Here is a 19612-nt window from a genome sequence, read left to right as displayed (position 1 = left end):
AGAAATCCAACGATGAAAACGGTTTAAGATTTGAACTCATGGTTTAAGAAATAAAACGTTTTAAATAAACAAATCTACAGAAAAAGAAAAAACTCTCAGGTTAGGACAAGTGACGCACATAGAAGTGGTATTTAGAAAGAGTAATTCTTAATTAGTGATTTTCAACAAAACATAGATAAATCAAATTGTACAATAAATCTGGTCGACTGAGACATAGCTAATTCCCATTCGATCGAGAATTAGCACAACCAAAAAACTAACGCATCTTATATTTTAGAACTGAGGATACATGGCGAAGCATCGGAACTGCCTTAACATCTTTAGAGAGATCCAAAATGAGGGAAAGAAAGGAATTCTAGGCATATATCAGATCCTCCTCGCGAGTGATTCCACCTCGCCATCGATCGAATCTCCTCCCATGTTGGAATCATCTTAGATAGAGATTCTTGGCAAAATAAGACTATCAGTCAAGAGCTATAAAAAGACCAAAGTATTATGTCAATCAAGAGCTATAAAAAGACCAAAGTATTTTATTCAACATAACATGTACGTACTATTTTCAGGACCACTAAAAAGCTATTAAAACTTCTGGAGGATGCTGGCGCGGGCTGCTTCCTCGTCCAAGGCAGTGCACAACGCCTCATCCTCCATGTCGGCAGCGAGGCGGGCCTCGGCCTCCCGCGCACTCTGCTTTGCACGGCGAACACACCGGTCCATGTAACACACATACTCCTCCCACACCGATGACGGGGCAGCAGTTTAACCTCAAGCCTCCAACTCCGACGGATCCAAGCATTCATTGGCTGACATAATGGATTCTCATCAGACCGAATCCGAGAGCCCATTGGCTGACACAATGGATTCCGCTAGATCGAATCTAACCTTAGTCGGGCGCACTTCTCACACGAGCAGCGAGAGCCTTGCGGTCGACCAAATCCTCCTCGCCCCCGCATGGGACGATGTCTCAGTCGACGGATCGGGAGTGTCTGGATCGGGTCCACTGTCCGCCATGCCGGAGATGGCCGGAAGAGAGTTTGGGGGCCGGAGTGGAGTTGGACGGTTAGAGTTTGGTTTGGGATGCGGATGAGGACAAATATATGTGGGGTTTGGGTAGGCTACCGTGGGTCGGACCTGACTTGCCGGACACACCCATGCGCGTTCGAACCTCTTCATGTCGCCTCAGATTTTGGGCTGGATACGAAGGGTGTCGGTCAATCCAGACATATGGGACCGATATGAGATTTTTTTTTATCGATCAGTGACCAATCCATCCGTCGGGCGTAGGGAGGGGGTAGTGTTGTGTTGGGCAAAGCTCAGTCCGACACATGCTAATTGTGGCAGGCAAGACACGATCCACGGGGGCATGTTTAGTAAGCGGGTCATGCGATGCCGGCCCACGTGTTGCACCTCCAGGCCCAGGCACAGCCTAGTTTAAACGGGCCGGCACGTTGGCCCGTTTAGCCGGTGATGTGCTTGGCCCATGGCGGGCCGTGCCGGCGTGCTCGCGGGATGGCCCGGCCCATTTGAGGCTAGATGATCTTACTAGTACTACGGCTTTGACAGCCACTCACCTCCAACGATTGTCTCAAAAAAAAAACCTCCGACGAATTTGAAAAGGAAAAGCCGGAGTCCGACCTCCGATTCTTGTGGCGGCGAGTGGAAATCTGGATTTGCCGGCGGGCAGGCAAGGTACGTGAGGCGGCGGCGGCGCCGCAAAACTTTATTCCGTCTCATGCATGCCCACTCTCTCCACCCTCTCGTCGTTTGATCGTTTCTCTGCTACGCAGCGCCGACGACGCCCACCGTCTGTTCGACGGAATGCCTCCTGGTAGCGAGGACGAGAGTGCGCCCCTGAGCGCCACCGACCGCATCGGTGCACTCCCCGACCATATTCTCCACCACCTGCTCTCTTACCTCCCAGCGCAGGCAGCCGCGCGGACGTGCGTGCTTGCCTGGCGCTGGCGCCACCTTTGGAAGTCCACTACAAGCCTGCGCATCGTCGGCCTTGACGATGAGGAGACTGTCCAAGTTCAAGACCTCCGGAAGTTCATGGATCATTGTCACGCCTTCCTCCAATTCGGCGGACAGCGAGTCGCCGGCTCCAGACTCCCTGACAAGTGGACCGGCGAACGACGATGACGTGGACGATGAATAGTTACTGTGAGCTGTCGCGTGGGTGTGTCCCACCTATAAGTGTAGAGTGGTATAACTGGGAGATAAGCAGTGGTGCTCGAGGTGTGTTGTAATTGAATCCTGTGAACCTTCTCATCTTTTCAACTGATAATCTCATCCCCTTTCGTCTGATATCTCATCCCCTTCTCCAAGCTATCCTCTGATCCCTAGATCTCCAGATCGGGACACCACAATTGGTAATCAGAGCCTGTGATTGCTCCCCTCGCGCTCACAATCCGAGATCAATCCGTAAAATTCCACTGCGAAAGGTGCCTTGATTTGCTTCGGCTCATCGGCTCGAAATCCTTAGCGGGGTTGGATTCGATTCAGGAGAGCCGCGACGGCGCTGTCCAAGATCACGAAGCCCTCGGCGCAGACGGAAATTTTGTTGGGCACAATGGAGAAGATGCAGGCGACGTTGGATGAGATCCTGACCCGCTTCACCGCCACGGATACCAGCGTCAAGACCGTCTCCGAGGAGGTCACCAGCCTGCGCAAACAGGTAGAGGAGTTTGGCGACGAGATGGACCACATCAAGCGCCGCGTCCACGACACCGGCAAGTCAACCCCATCGTCCTCGTCCGCGCTGCATCAGGAGACCGCTCCGCCACCTGCCGACAAGGGCCATGGAGTGCCGCTGCTCATCAATAATCATCCGCTGCTGCTTGGAACTCCTCAACAGCAGCCGTCCGGATTTCACACCACGCCGTCATCACCACATGAGCAGGATGTGCGGCCCATCCTCCACGCCCAACCAGATCAGGAGGAGTACCGGCCGCGTCAACCACGCTATGATTTTCCACGTTTCCATGGTGAGATGCCCCTGCTTTGGATAGACCAGTGCTTGACTTATTTCGAGATGTACCGAGTGCCTGTTCATCACTGGGTCAGTACTGCTACTCTGTACTTGGATGGATTGGCTGCGATGTGGTTTCAGGCATATAAGCGTTTGCATAGACGTCTCACTTGGGATGAATTCACGGGTGCTGTGGTGACTGAATTTGGGCATGACGAGTATGATGTTCAGATGACTAAGTTGCAGCAGTTACGGCAAACCACTTCTGTGAATGAATATAAGGCCCAATTTGAAGAGTGTATGTATCATTTGCTTTCTCTGGATCCAACCATGAGCACTCGCTGGTTTGTCTCTCAGTTTGTCTTTGGATTACGAGATGAGCTTCGTGGACCTGTGAGATTGCAGGCTCCTACTAGTGTTACTCGTGCTGCAGCTTTGGCAAAAATTCAGGAAGAAGAAGTGGAACACATACGACCCAGAAATCGTCCCGCAGCTCCAACAAAACATCCACCACAACCTGTAGCAGGTGTGGTGCATACACCAGCTCTGGGACGAACAGAATTGCCTCGCCGTCAGGGCAATGATGACTTTAACAGGGAACGGCAGATCCGTGATTTTCGGCGCGCCAATGGTCTTTGTTTTAAATGTGGGGATAAGTATTCCAAAGAGCATCAGTGTAAAAGATCAGGTCAGCTACTCACTATTGAAGTTGGAGAATTTGGTGAAGTATTATCAGATGATGCAGTGGTTGCCCTGGATCTCTTGGAAGAAACAACAATACCCGCTACTTGCTATCATCTTTCTGTGCATGCTCTCGCAGGAACAGAAGCTTTGGAAACAGTTCGCATTCGTGCTTTGGTGGGAAATCAGGTGATGCTCTTGCTTATTGACTCTGGCAGCACACACACGTTTGAAAATAAGAGCTTTGCAGAGCGTGCTGGTTGCACTATTCAGTCAGTCCCAATAGTTTCAGTTAAGGTAGCAAATGGACAAATTTTGTCATCTGATGCTCAAGTACAAGGGTTAAGGATCTACATTTGTAACTGATATGAGGGTCATGGAGCTTGGGGCCTATGATGCCATATTAGGCATGGACTGGCTAGAGCAGATCAGTCCTATGATCTGCCATTGGCGTCAGAAAACATTAACATTCGATTATTTGGAAAAATCTATTACACTGCAGGGTGTCCTTTCTAAACCACAAGAGTCACTCCGGGAAATGTCTGTGGAACAGTTAAATAAGTGGATTTCGGGGAATGAGGTCTGGGCCATGGCTATGATTGATCCTATACAGCAAACAACAGAATCTGTACCCAACATAGTGCAATCAGATATGCAGTCTTTACTCGAGGAATACCATGATGTTTTTGATCAGCCCACTACTTTGCCACCGCATCGTGCCTTGGATCATTCGATCTCGTTAGAACCAGGAGCTCATCCAACAAACAGTCGCCCCTACCGGTACTCTCCATTGCAAAAGGACGAGATCGAACGTCAGGTCTCGGAAATGCTTGACAGAGGGGTGATTCAGACAAGCATGAGTCCGTTCGCGTCTCCGGTGCTGTTAGTTAAAAAGAAGGACGACACTTGGCGATTTTGTGTTGATTATCGTCGCTTGAATTCCATAACTTTGAAGAACAAGTTTCCCCTACCGGTCGTTGATGAGTTGCTGGACGAATTGGCTGGCACTAAATTTTTCTCCAAGTTAGATTTATGCGCAGGATACCATCAAATTCGCATGAGGCCAGAGGATGAAGAAAAGACAACCTTTAAAACACATCACGGCCACTTTCAATTCCGAGTGATGCCATTTGGATTAACGAATGCGCCAGCCACATTTCAGTGCATTATGAATCTCATTTTTGCTAAATACCTCCGCAAGTTTGTGATAGTCTTCCTGGACGATATCTTGGTCTACAGTTCATCTTGGGCAGAGCATTTAGAGCATCTGCGTCTGGTGTTCGAAACACTTCGTCAGGCTCAATTCTTTGCTAAGTTATCCAAGTGTTCTTTTGGGCAGAACAGTATTCAGTATCTTGGCCATATTATCTCTGATTCCGGTGTTGCAACCGATCCCGAGAAAATAGTGGTGATGGAACAGTGGCCAATTCCTAAGACAGCAACTGAACTACGAGGATTCCTTGGCCTAACAGGTTATTACCGTAAATTTTTTAAACATTATAGTCTGATTGCTAAACCATTGTCTCAACTTCTGACCAAAAAGGGTTTCTACTGGAATGAACAAGCAACACACGCATTTCTTGCTCTGAAACAAGCTATGGCACAGGCACCTGTCCTGGCATTGCCCAACTTTTCCGAGCCCTTCACCGTGGAAACTGACGCTTGTGACACTGGAGTGGGGGCAGTGTTAATGCAGAAAGGGCATCCAATTGCATACATGAGCAAGGCTCTTGGGATACTTAACTGTAAAATGTCCATCTATGAAAAAGAATTCCTTGCTGTGATTATGGCTGTGGATAAGTGGCGTCCTTATTTACAGCGCGGCCCATTTCAGATAGTCACCTATCATAAGAGCCTCTGCAACCTAGAGGATCAAATTTTGACTACTGATTTGCAACGCAAGGCAATGGCCAAGCTCGTGGGTTTACAGTTTCAGATTAAGTACAGAAAGGGCAGTTATAACGGTGCTGCCGATTCCTTGTCTCGAGTGGGCCATTTATTGGAAGCACATGCCATTTCCACCTTGCAACCTGATTGGGTCCAGGAGGTTTCCAATTCCTATGTCACTGACACAGTGGCCACTCAGTTATTACAAGAATTGGCAATTCAATCTCCTAATGCAAAAGGTTATGCATTGAAGAAAGGCCTAATTACTTACAAAGGCAGAATGTATATTGGTGCAAATCTTGCCCTACAAACTAAGCTGATAGCAGCTCACCATGATACTGCAGTGGGAGGCCATTCAGGTATTCAAGCCACATACCACAGATTGAAGCAGCTGTATTATTGGCCAGGTCTTAAGGTTGCCGTGGAAAATTATATCCATCAATGTATAGTGTGTCAACAAGCAAAACACACTAATACAAAACCAGCTGGCCTTCTGCAACCCTTGCCACCCCCCGACAGTCCTTGGACTGAATTGACAATGGATTTCATCGAGGGTCTTCCTAATTCAGAGGGTGCAAATTCAATATTGGTGGTCGTTGACCGCTTAACAAAGTATGCTCACTTTCTGCCCTTGCATCATCCTTTCACAGCAACTTCAGTGGCCAAAGTTTTCCTGGATAATGTGGTGAAACTACATGGTATTCCCAAAACCATTATCTCTGATCGTGATAAGATCTTCACTAGTAAGTTTTGGAGAAACCTGCTGCAATCCATGGGTATTGAGCTCCACTACAGCACCGCTTACCATCCGCAAACCGATGGTCAGAGCGAACGAGTAAATCAATGTTTGGAGCAGTATCTTCGTTGTGCTGTACAAGACAATCCTCGTCATTGGCGTCGTTGGCTATCCATGGCAGAGTTCTGGTACAATTCCAGTTTTCATACTGCTCTTCAATGCTCACCATTCCAAGCTTTGTATCACATTGCCCCAAATTTTGGAGGAATGCCTAACCTTACCGTGTCCAATGACTCGCCAGCTGCTAGTGTTGTTATCGACTATAAGGCACAGACTGAACTTTTGCGTGCTCAGCTGATACGAGCCCAACAACGCATGAAGAGCTATGCTGACAAGAACAGGACTGAACGTCAGTTTCAACCGGGTGATCAAGTTTTGCTGAAACTCCAACCTTATGCCCAACAAACAGTTGTCAATCGTCCATATCCCAAATTATCCTACAAGTATTTCGGTCCCTATACTGTTCTGGAGCGCATTGGTGCTGTCGCATACAGACTACAATTACCAGTTTCAGCTCAGGTACACCCAGTCTTCCATGTGTCCCAATTGAAGCCATTTACTCCAAACTACACTCCTGTGTATACGGATATTCCTGCCGTGCCGGATTTGACAACAGTAGCACCGTACCTGTTGCAATCCTTGATCGTCGGATGGTACGCAAGGGCAATGCAGCAGCACCTCAAGTTCTCATTCAATGGGCACATGTTCCTCCAGAGTGTGCTACCAGGTAGGATTACTATGTCGTCAAAAGCAGATTTCCTGAAGCTCTTCTGTGGGACGATGAGCAAGCTCAAGCGGGGGGCAATGTCACGCCTTCCTCCAATTCGGCGGACAGCGAGTCGCCGGCTCCAGACTCCCTGACAAGTGGACCGGCGAACGACGATGACGTGGACGATGAATAGTTACTGTGAGCTGTCGCGTGGGTGTGTCCCACCTGTAAGTGTAGAGTGGTATAACTAGGAGATGAGCAGTGGTGCTCGGGGTGTGTTGTAATTGAATCCTGTGAACCTTCTCATCTTTTCAGCTGATAATCTCATCCCCTTTCGTCTGATATCTCATCCCCTTCTCCAAGCTATCCTCTGCCCCTAGATCTCCAGATCGGGACACCACAATCATCTCCTGGTCCTGCGTGAGCGCACCGACCTGGATACCGTTGAGATCAAATTCGATCTGTTCAATCATGACGACGAGCCCTATGTGAACCTATGGACCCATTTTGCTGTGATTTGCAAAGTTCAGGTGCTCACCCTTCATATCCATGACGAGCTTGAGTACCTCGACCTAGAGGACCTGCCTCTTGTCTCTCGGCATCTGAGAACACTGAACCTTCATGGTGTAGCCCTACGAAAGACGTTTGTTGATTTTGCTAGTTGTACAGCATTGGCAAATCTGAAAATAGATGATTGCTTCATCAATTTCAATGAGATATCGTCCTGTTCCCTGAAGCATTTGAGCATCACTAGCTGTCAATCTGATTTGGATTGCCGGGTCCGTGTTTCTGCTCCCGGCCTTGTCTCTCTGGAACTAGAAGACTTTATTGGTATAACCCCTTTGCTTGAAAACATGGCATTACTAGAAGCTGCATGTGTGAATCTTAGCGTTGAATGCAAAGATGTCTGTTTGAATTATGACTCTGGTGTTTTCTGCGGAGCTAATGATAATACATGTAAGAATTGTGTTCCTGTTAGCGACGATTGCAGCAGCGATTGTGTGCTTCTGGGTGGTATCTCAAGTGCTAAACACCTCAAGTTGATATCTGATACTGGAAAGGTATGCCACTTGTCTTTAACTTCTTTATGCAATCCCTTTCTGTGTTGCACTATCTACATCATTGCTGGATATAGGCAATAAACTGATCACATATGCATCTTGATTGTTTACTTTTGTATTTTCTTTCCAGTTCATTTTCACAAGAGATTTGAAACATTGCCCTACATTTAGCAAGTTAAAGACTTTATTACTCAACAAGTACTGGTGCGAGGCTCCTGATTTGGATCCACTATCTTGCATTCTGACAAACTCACCAGTTCTCGAGAAGCTCACTCTTGAACTTTCTCCCGAGGTATAAATCTTCTAAAATGGGCAATTGCTGCACTATTAAAGTTATTATCGATTATCCATCTTTGTTAAATGTTTGTGTGTACCATAGGCGCAAAATCCTAAACTGGAGATAAAAGGAAGCTACTGTTGCATGGAGAGACCGTCTGCAATATCAGAGCACCTCGACATAGTTGAAGTCAAGTGTGATGTGATCGATGAGATAATTCTTAAAGTTTTGAAGTTCTTGTGTGCATTTAACATACGTAAGTTAACTAATGACACCTGGCATGCTCTCTATATCCTGAAATTAGCTTTAATATAAGCGAAAAATGTAGAAAGCATGCAGTCAATACGAAACTTCTGAATTATGAATGAAGAACAATTTGTAGGGATTCCTTATTGTTTGAGGCATGAAAAATCTGGACCACGTCTGGTGATGGGCAGAAATGAAAACTAATATAATCCATTTTGTTGTAAATAATGTTTAATCTATTTGTGTTGTAAAAACTGTTAGTTGTGGACTTGTTGATTAGTTGTGGTTTTGTGGGTACTAGCACAAATGTCTGATTCTATTAGTTCAGGGTGGTTGTACAATATCTTCACTTGTTTCACTTGTTGATTTGCAGTGAACAGTAACTCAAATGCATAGTGATACAATATTTTGACTCATTGTGTTGTTGGATGATTGGTTCTAATCAATGGCAAACTTTATGGTCTAAAGTTGGCACTTGGATTGCTTGTGATTCTGGCACTTATATTATTCCCTGTTTTATTAGACTTTCCTGGGGAGTCTTTACAGTTTGAAAATATTTTCTTCAAAAATAAGTCTATACATAACATGTCTAGCAGTGTATGCCATGATTTGCTTATTCACATTTCCTTTTCGATGAAATTGATTTTAACATTTTCTACATTCTCATTTGGGAGCAGTTTAACTAGATGTTCTCATGTTAGATTATCAGCTAAAGAGTTTGTGCCCAAATTAATGTTAAAATAAGCTACACCTGCTAAGTGAATCTCCATCATACATTCATATTTCTGTTGTCGAGTAACTGAGCTTTTTTAACACTAATGCAGAACACCAGACTCTTACATTGTTTTTTCATTTCTGTGCAGGATTCAGTTTCGAGTAAGGGTAAGATCTTGGTTGTTGTCGGTCTTCCATGTCTCGGCCATTATGAAATTCAAGGCTTAAGCATATATAAGCATCTTATGCCAACTCTACTTAGACGAACGATGTAGAATCCCCACTATATAACTTATGACCTGTAGACCATCTTGCTGGACTTGGTTTTATGGTATCCTGTTGCACCTAAGCGTTTCTTTGTTGGCTTGTGCCCATGCATGTTCTGTTATGATGGATCTGTATATTTTGTCTCCTGAGCTAAGACATGGATGTTTGGAAAAGTGAAACAGGAGGTGTAGAGTGTAGAGTTGCGCACATATGTTGCACTTTGACTAGCTGCTGTTGATTCATTTTTCTGATGTTGCTATATCTAGGCAGAGAAAACTAAAAATGAGCTACAGCTCTGAACTTATGTTACCAGCAATGGGAGGGATACACAGCAGTTGCTACTCTGATTGATCTCTGCCACCCGTTTTCTCATTCATCTCTGCTGCTGGCACCTATGGGAGCACGGGAAAGGCGTCATCTTAGACTGACAAAACGCTGACCTATGGTAGTGACATCTGCTGCTCAAGTCGCAGGGTGCCCATGCTTGGGTCTCTTTCCCTGACATGAGGTGTAGTTAGGGTCGCCTCTCCTTCCCACGTGTCTGTTCTTTCGCAAGGTCTGTCACGTTTGTAGAAACATCTTGCTCAAAGTTGCCGTTTTCAATACAAATTCACATGCTCTCTCTCTTCCTCTCTTATATGCTTCAGTATAATGGTCACATGAGCCGCCCTACGTGATTGTGATCCATATGGTGAATCATATTGCTATGTGATGAACAATTACTTTATGATCAGATCATGATGTTTGATTAGAATGTCTATAGATGTATATTCCTGTTCAATTCATCAGTCCATCCATTTGCTAGTTTAGATGTCTCACCAAGGTTAATTTTTTTGCATAACTCCGAAGTAGCTATGTCTGCCATCCTGTAAAAGTTTGAATCTAAATTTGATCTACAAAAAAGACAAAAGTAAAAACAAATCAAAAGGCGAATAGTGTCACAAAAAGATAAAAATACAAAGACAAAATTTCAAACACTATTCATAATTGGATTGGCTTTATGTTCTATGTGTAGTTTGAATTTGGATCTAAAAATTCGTGCCTAGCTAGGTTTGCATGGTAGTAGATGGTAGATCAAGAACAACCCCTGTACCGAAATCACCAAACCACAGGATATAAAGGCAACAAGCACAGGATATAACAACCACACTATGCCATGCCACAACCAGAAACCAAGGAGATCATAGAAGGGTCGAAAGTTGAAATAGGGACGGCATGCGCGAGAATAATTTTTCCTCCACTAACGGTTATTGAGGATCGGCTAGGTTCCAGGTTTTACTTCTCTACCCGTTATAGTTATAGGGGATCAGTTAGAGTTGCCCTTAGCAGGCAGAGGATAAAAAAGGGTTGATCAAGCAATCGGTGAATAAAAGAGAAAAATTACAGCCACACGAGCGACCTCCTTACGTTATGTCCCCAAATGGGTGCTCAATGCATTTTGCGCCTGCGATATGTCACTTTTAAACAAGTTAGAGACCTCGGTGACACATATAAACAAGTTTTAATGGCCCTCCGTGCATTTTACTTTTTCTTAATTTCAGTTTGTTTGGTTTTTAATTTAACCCGTTTCTTCGGTTGGTTTTGCGCATGACGGCGTTGCGCTGCGCGCAAGAGGCGGGAGGGAGATGACTAGTCCTATAGTAGTTTGAAATTTGCAAATTGTCTTAAGGCAACATTATGGAAAAGACAACTCTTACAAAATCATTTATTTTTTAGTGTCAGTCAAATTACTTTTTTTTGCGTGTGTCAGTCAAATTACAATAGTGCCTCCTTTCAGCATATACAGGTATAGCTTAATTGAACCAAAATAATAATTTTAATGGATGATATAGTAGTCCTGTGCAAATATATCCATATCATTCACACACACACAACAAACTCGGGTCGTGTGGTTTTCACAGCCATTTCCTTACCGCTGCAACTGCAAACATTGCACAAAATATATTACCAACAAGTAGTTCAATAAATCATCCGATTTGCTCATACATGGAACTAACTAACAATGCTTGACGATCTGGAGTTCTGGACTAGACATGGAAGGCATATAGCACATGCAAATTTGTGACGGGATCATCAGGCCTGCCATTTAGCTCGACACGATTAAACGTGACATCCCCAAGATCATGCTGCGCCATGAGCAGCCAGACCAAGGTGAGTAGCTCCCCTCCTCTGGCCAGCTGCGCTGCGTGAAGCTCCGTCCTCGACTTGCCGGCGGCGTAGATGAGAAGCCTCACCCAAATCCCGGCAAGCTCCTTGATCACCTCCTCTCGCTGCGCCATTGACCATGGAAAACAATCATAATTGCCATAATTAGCCTTGAGATCATCTCCAGTAGCACGCAGAATTTCATCCTTGCTCTTCTTCCTAGTCGATGTAGTAGCAGTGGCTGTTAAATGCATGTCTAGAGCAAGCTCGAGACTGATGATAGAGGTGACCTGCAGCAAAGAAGCAGCATCTGGGTGGGCAGTAATAAGGTACATCATGTAGTTGGACAGCTTCTTGCACATTTGGGCGGCCGCAATTGCGTCGGCGCTGTATGATTTCATGTCATCTGCACTAGTCGACGCCAAGATAACCTCAGTGACAATGTGCAGCTGACATACGGCAGAGAGAAACGCCGTGACAAATGTCGATCCTAGCTTCTGCAGAAACGGCATCATATGTGGCCACTGCCGAGGCTGTTGGTCATCATCATCCTCATCATACTCAGATATGATGGTTCGTATCTCCCTCAGGACACACTCCATGAGCTTGTTGTCCACAGTCTCGTACCTGCAATCTAGCCGCTTGCTCACCCAAAACAGCTTCTTCCTTACATCTTTAACGCCGATTGCTGTCGCCGCCTTCCTCATCAGACTCATCACCTTTTGGGACAATGTAGCTGACTCATCTTTGATGCCCATGTAGTTTACACAGCTATACTGCCCAATTTTTCCTGACCATTTCGGCCTTGTCACTGATAATCTAGTAAGAGACCATGAAATCCTAGCCAGCCTACCGTACCTTCGATCCTCCAGCCACAACCATGTCCAAGGTGAAGCCATCAACACAGTAAACACAGCACAAATTTCTAAAAGAATTCCTCCGATAAATAGGATGTAGGTGATGACAATGTCAGCCTTACCATACAACCTGCTTGCTGCTTGTTTCTTGCCCATGACACCAAAGATCACAAGGGCAACAACAGTGGACAACTGAGAGATTAAACGTACTAAAATACCACTCCTTGTTCGAAGTAAAGTAGCCTTGGTGTATATATCATTGTACAAGAGGCTGAGCTGTACATCCAACAGCTTGGCCACAAGGCCACTGTCATTAAGTCCAGCTGGGTCGAGATTACTGGGTTTTTCTCCTATTTTGTAACTCGCCGTACGCCTTTGGAAGTACTCATACTGGACGCTCTGGTCTGAAACTAAAGCATAATAAACAAGCTCATGATCTTTATCACTCTTGACCCGTTGTAAAATCCTCTCTTGATCATTAAGTTTAAAACCAGGTTTCCTATTGTCATTCTGACTCGCGTACATGAGAGCCATTGTTCGCTCTCCATACTTGATTATTCCGGCAATGAACAAGAGAAGAGCAGGAACAAGAAGCTGCACATTATTGCGCAAGCTAGTCGATTTCCAGAATACATACAAGGCCAGGCTAACCTCTAGGACCAAGTTCAGCAAATGCCTCAACCACAATTTGTTGTCCTCCATGGAGAAAGCAGTGATGGTATCCCGCCCACCGAGATGAATGAGGAGGAAAGGAGTCCAAAAGAAAACCAATGGGTGGGTTTCCATTGTGCCATTATCCTGATGTCTTGAGAGGTACCCTAGGGCATAAATTGCTACCATGTCTGCTCCCAGATATGCTAGCCAAATGGTGCCCCTAAGCAACCCATTGGTGCTACCCTGTCGAAGGCTACCAGTGAAGAAGAGGAACACTTGTAGAACGAAGCTAAGAAGCACAATCAACTGGATTTGCCACAGATTATACAGTTCCGACAAGCTATCCATTGCTAATCTCAATATTTGCTATGTCACTGAACCTGGAGATACCAAAGAAGAACATATAATTAATTTTAATATGTATGACTTACCAATCAAACACATGTTTTCCCAAACATGTTAGTATGGAATTATATCCATGTGGAATATCTTCTGCACTAGATGAAAAGCGTTCTGAGGTACCATTGAGGTTGAAAGCATAGCTTTAGAGGCAATATTTTGCAACACAGGTGCTTACAACTACTCATGGTTCTATGAGTGTGGCACATGCATGGCTATGTATGGTTTTGTAAATGGTCATTACCATTTAAGATAGAGGCACAACTATAGTGTAAATTAGGTTGTGCTAAATACTCACCCCTCTCATCCAGATTCGTAGCTAAATGTAACTATATTTTGGGACAGAGAGTAATTGATAAAAATGTTGATTTGTTATGGTATGTCGTTCGCACCAGCAGTTGGACAACCATTGAAGGCTAGTCTGACCGACAGCTTCGCCAGTCTGAATAACAAGGGGCATGGTTAGACCAAGAGTAGACTCGAGTGGTTTGTTGAAGGTACTAGTCAGAGTAGGTTCTAGTTAAACCGCTTAGAACGATGGTAAGGCCGGCAGGGTCCTAGGCGATCTCGGTTTCTGTTGGCTTTTTGGTAAATCCGACGTGGTTTTCATGTTTACGATTTCTTATTGATTTATATGTGTGTATAACAGTATAACAAAATAGTTGTACTCACAAGTGTAGAAACAATATAATATGGTAGGTGGTGACTTGCCTTGCTCAAGGTCTTCACGAATATTCAAGATATCTGCTTCCAGAGAATATTTCGATGACGGAAACTACACACAACAATCAAAAACCTACACAAAAAACAAGAAAAAGATTCCATTTAGAACAATTAATATTGCCATTAGGTAGATCTAAACTGTTTTTAGAAGAAAAAAATGCAAGTGGATGATGGATGAGGTCAATGGGAGCTACAGATAACTACATATGAATTTTGCAAGACTAAATGATTTTTAGGACAAAGAAGGATTTACTTTAACTATGGAAAAGAATATTCCCAGGGTACAAGGGCCGGACCCACATGTCTGTGACCGGTTCCAGTTGGGGCCTTGGGGGAAGCGCCTGGGACACCGCCGTTGACGGCAACAACGGCGGAACAATGGCCCTGTTTGGATAAGCTTTTCTGGACCTCGCTTATCTGGCAAGCAGGCTTTTCTGATAAGCCGCTATCTAAAGAATCTGTTGTCTGAATAAGCTGCTATCTATAGAATCCATTGTCTGAATAAGCTGGGTGTTTGGCAATCCTGATTATTTTCATTCGATTGTCTGTCTCAAGTGTTAAAATGACCTAAATGCCCCTGAGTCTGATAATAGCTCCATTTTGTTCTGAAAACGAGGGTAAGTTAATAATTATAATATCTTCTGAGTTTCTTTTTGGAACATATAATATCTTCTGAGTTTGTTAAGTAGAAATATTACAATAATGTTAGTACATACTTATAAAAGTCCAAATTTACCAAAAGATCACTAAATTGGACTAAAACATCTACAAGTACCATCCATCTACCAAAATTGAGAACCAATAGCAAGAAAATTTACATCTACCAGTACCATCAATCTACAAACAATATATGAATCTTGGCACTAACAGCAAATCCCTAACCAGGCAGGACCTCATCTACAAGGTCAGGACAGATTTACCTCTTCTTGGAGGCCGCTGGGAGAGGGAGGCCGCTGCCGCCGGGCCCAAATGGCAGCGCTGCGCCGCGGACAGCAGGGAGACCACGGGACGGCGACCGACGGCGCTAGGACTGGAAACGGCTGGAAGGTGGGCGCCGGCGCAGAAAAATTAGAGGAAGCAAGGGCGCCGGCTTGGATCTACAGGAGGCCGATGGAGGGGCGCCGCAAGAGGACAGGGCGACGCGGCTCTTCGCGATGGGAGCAGCGGGGCCGCCGCGAGGAAAGGAGGGGGCGCCGCTCCTCGTTGCTTCTGCCCTCGCTCTCTCGCTCCACCAGGCACCGGCAGCCCCCGGTCGCGCCCCTCCGCCGGCAGCTCCTCACCACGCTCCTCCACCGGCGCTCCCCAATGTAAACTCCAAGATCATTAAGTACTCCCTCACTAAAGAAATTAGTGATGTAAACCCTCTTATATTTCTTTACAGAGGGAGTACTACAGTAAGCACATTGTTTATGTTTAGATCTACACTGCAGATTGTAGGTTGCTCAAAGACTTATGAAAGGAGAAGCTTGTTTAGCTCAAAGACTCACCGAAGGAGAAGCTTGTTTAGCTTGGGCTTGTTTAGCCTAAAGACTCACTAAAGGAGAAGCTTGTTGAGCTTGGAGTGGAGCACATCCTAACTCATGGAACTATTTCAAATGTGTCAAATAGGTCCTTGAACTATGAAAATCATCAGATAAGTCCTCAAAATGCAATATGTGTGCCATTAATATTTTCAACTATTTCAAAAATATCCTTGAACTATTTCAGAGGTGTCACGTAAGTACATACTTATTGCACTTCGAAAGGCCTTCGAGGATCTGGATGACACTTTTAATAGTTCAAAGAACTACGTGACACCGCTGAAATACTTTTGGATCTGTGATGCACTTCATTCTTTAGTTTGATTATACAATAATGGCAAATGGATCGGTTTGATTAGATGGATCTTCAGTATTTTGTTTTAAATGTGTTGTTTAGTAATTTCCTAGACGGGTTCTATAGTGCAATCGCAATCTGCTGGCAATTTAAAATACATTGGGTTCAGTATCTCCTTAGATGTGAAATATCCTTGAAGTGCTTCATTCTTCTCCAGAGGCAGATCAGGTAGATGAATAGCCATTTATTTTCTTCATGCAAAAGGAAACGGGGTTGCTTGTATCAAGAGTCCAGACTACACAGTATCTTGTTGCTTGTTGGTTGGCTAATTTATGATGTTTACACTTGATGGGCAAACTGTGGTGAGGAGACATGTCCAAGAGCGGTATTCAGTTACAAGCTTAGTTGTCTAGTGTTCAGAATTAGTTGTAGTTCAGTTTTGAGATACATGCAGTCATTGTATTAGAACCTCTGGTATAATCTCTTTGAGATACATTCAGTAGCAGGCTCGCAAGTGGCCCGCCACTGACTTGCGCTCCCCTCCGGTATAAATATGTCGTGGTGGGGGGCCAAAATTTCACAAGTCTGTTTTCTCGCAAAGTCTTAAACGACAAGACACAGGGTGATGCCAATGTTGTGATCTCTTTCCTCGACATGAGGGGTAGTTAGGGTTGCCTCTCCTTTCCATGCGTCTCTGTTTCTCGCAAGGTCTCACATTTGTCGAAACATGTTCCTCAAGTTCCCGTTTTCAATTCAAATTCACATGCTCTCTCTCTTCCTCTCTTATATGCTTCAATGTAATGGTCACATGAGCCGCCCCACGTGATTGTGATTGGTATGATGTAATTACCACGGTGAATCCTATTGCTATGTGATGAACAATTAGCTTATTATCAGATCATGATGTTGGATTAGAATTTATAGACGTATATTCTTGTCCGATTCATTAGTCCACTCATTTGCTAGTTTAGATGTCTCAGCAAGGTTTTTTTTGTGCATAACCCCGAAAGTGGCTATGTCTGCAATCCTGTAAAAGTTTGAATCTAAGTCCGGCCTAGAAAAAGACAAAGTAAAAACAAATCAAAAGGCGAACAGTGTCACAAAAGATAAAAACACAAAGACAAAATTTCAAACACTATTATTAATAGTTAGATTGGCTTTATTCTCTATGTGTAGTTTGAATTTGGATCTAAAATTCATGTCTAACTAGGTTTGCATTGTATAGTAGATGGTAGATCCTGAACGAAATCACCAAACCTGAGATAGTCAGCACCAAATAGAGCTCCAGGGCTTTTAAATTCGTTCACACATCAGTTCAACCAATATAGAGCAACAACCACAGGAAATAACAACCTCCCACGACATGACACAACCATAAACCAAGGAGATCAAACGGGGGCCGAATGTCGAAACTATAGCGATTACGGTAAGGAGGCAGCATACGGTCGATCTCCCAGAATTTACAGGGTGACGGATATCTACCACAGGAAACGCAGCCCATCAGGCACGAGATGCTACGAGCATGTATGTGTAGCACTTCAGTTCATTTCCACACACACCCTAAAGCAACCATCATTTGATTAGACCCACTTGTCATCGACAACTCTTGCTGGGTGGTTCAGTCCCCTGCTAGTTCAGTGTGTCTTCTGGAGTCGTCGCCGGAGAAGCTAGAGTCACCTCCTGCTTGGTGGTCACTGTCAGAGAAGCTCCAGTTCCTGCCGGTGGGTCTGGCAGAGTGTCATCGCCTGGATTCATCGATTGAGATGCTTTAGAAATGCAGAAAAATACATAAACTTGTTATCTTGCATGTTATGATACACTAGTAGAAAACAGAGTTTTGGTCACAGCTCAATGTACACAATAGTCCCGGTTGCATTACGAACCGGGACTAATGTGAGCATTAGTCCCGATTCGTGCGGCTAGGGCGTCGGGAAGACATTAGTCCCGGATCAAATCGGACCTTTAGTCCCGGTTTGAGACACGAACCGGGACTAGAAGGGAAAACAGAGTTTTGGTCACAGCTCAATATACACAATAGTCTCGGTTGCATTACGAACCGGGACTAATGTGAGCATTAGTCCCGATTCGTGCGGCTAGGGCGTCGGGAAGACATTAGTCCCGGATCAAATCGGACCTTTAGTCCCGGTTTGAGACACGAACCGGGACTAGAAGGGAAAACAGAGTTTTGGTCACAGCTCAATATACACAATAGTCTCGGTTGCATTACGAACCGGGACTAATGTGAGCATTAGTCCCGATTCGTGCGGCTAGGGCGTCGGGAAGACATTAGTCCCGGATCAAATCGGACCTTTAGTCCCGGTTTGAGACACGAACCGGGACTAGAAGGGCATCGCACCCTTTAGTCCCAGTTCGTGTCTCAATCCGGGACTAAAGATTAGACCTTTAGTCCCGGTTTGAGACATGAACCGGGACTAAAGGGTACGATGCCCTTTAGTCCTGGTTCGTGTCTCAAACCGGGACTAAAGGGGTTCGTGTCTCGAACTCTACCCCCCTCCCGTGTATCACCATTTTAGTTTAAAAAAACAAAAGAAAATGATAAAAACTTCAAAAAATAAAATCCTTCGAGATGTAGTTATATTACTACATCTACTAGTTAAGAAAATTAAAAAACTTAAATTTGGACATGTTTTGCAAAAAAGTGTTATGAAAAAGTAAAACGGCTATAACTTTTGCATACGATGTCGAAAAAACGTATAATATATCAAAATGTTCAGCACAAAAATCCGCATCCGATTTTGACTGCCGTAGGCCGTTTTGAAATTTTTTAGAGTCCTCAAATTCTAAAAGGAAAGAAAGTTATGCTCAAATTTCAGTTTTTTTTGAATTTTGGTTAAATCTGGTCAAACTACTTATTCAAGAAGTATTAGTGTTACTAAATAATTATTCAAGAATATTAGTGTTACTAAATAATGTTGGAAATATGCCCTAGAGGCAATAATAAATTGATTATTATTATATTTCCTTGTTCATGATAATCGTTTATTATCCATCCTATAATTGTATTGATAGGAAACTCAGATACATGTGTGGATACATAGACAACACCATGTCCCTAGTGAGCCTCTAGTTGACTAGCTCGTTGATCAATAGATGGTTATGGTTTCCTAACCATGGACATTGGATGTCATTGATAACGGGATCACATCATTAGGAGAATGATGTGATGGACAAGACCCAATCCTAAGCATAGCACCAGATCGTGTAGTTCGTATGCTAAAGCTTTTCTAATGTCAAGTATCATTTCCTTAGACCATGAGATTGTGCAACTCCCGAATACCGTAGGAGTGCTTTGGGTGTATCAAACGTCACAACGTAACTGGGTGACTATAAAGGTGCACTACAGGTATCTCCGAAAGTGTCTATTGGGTTGGCACGAATCGAGACTGGGATTT

General features: G+C 44.4%; 2 protein-coding genes across 2 annotated transcripts; one reads left to right on the top strand and one right to left on the bottom strand.

The window, feature by feature from the left end:
* Positions 1-289: 289 nt before the first annotated feature.
* On the top strand, positions 290-10401 carry LOC125516501 (F-box/FBD/LRR-repeat protein At5g22660-like). The gene is made up of 8 exons (XM_048681926.1): positions 290-420; positions 564-717; positions 1547-1689; positions 1788-2049; positions 7440-8102; positions 8233-8394; positions 8482-8635; positions 9489-10401. Exons 1-8 carry the CDS (start codon positions 290-292, stop codon positions 9503-9505), a joined length of 1686 nt encoding a protein of 561 aa, XP_048537883.1. The 3' UTR covers positions 9506-10401.
* Positions 10402-11515: 1114 nt separating this feature from the next.
* Positions 11516-16030, bottom strand: LOC125513858. Its single transcript, XM_048679065.1, has 3 exons — positions 15305-16030; positions 14373-14457; positions 11516-13642 (listed from the first exon to the last, which is right to left on the bottom strand). Exon 3 carries the CDS (start codon positions 13608-13610, stop codon positions 11634-11636), a length of 1977 nt encoding a protein of 658 aa, XP_048535022.1. The 5' UTR covers positions 13611-13642; positions 14373-14457; positions 15305-16030; the 3' UTR covers positions 11516-11633.
* Between the last annotated feature and the right edge of the window lie 3582 nt (positions 16031-19612).

Source organism: Triticum urartu, chromosome 6 (assembly GCF_003073215.2).
Source record: "Triticum urartu cultivar G1812 chromosome 6, Tu2.1, whole genome shotgun sequence".
NCBI classification, from domain to species: Eukaryota; Viridiplantae; Streptophyta; class Magnoliopsida; order Poales; family Poaceae; genus Triticum; species Triticum urartu.
This window is presented reverse-complemented; position numbering and strand designations above follow the sequence as displayed.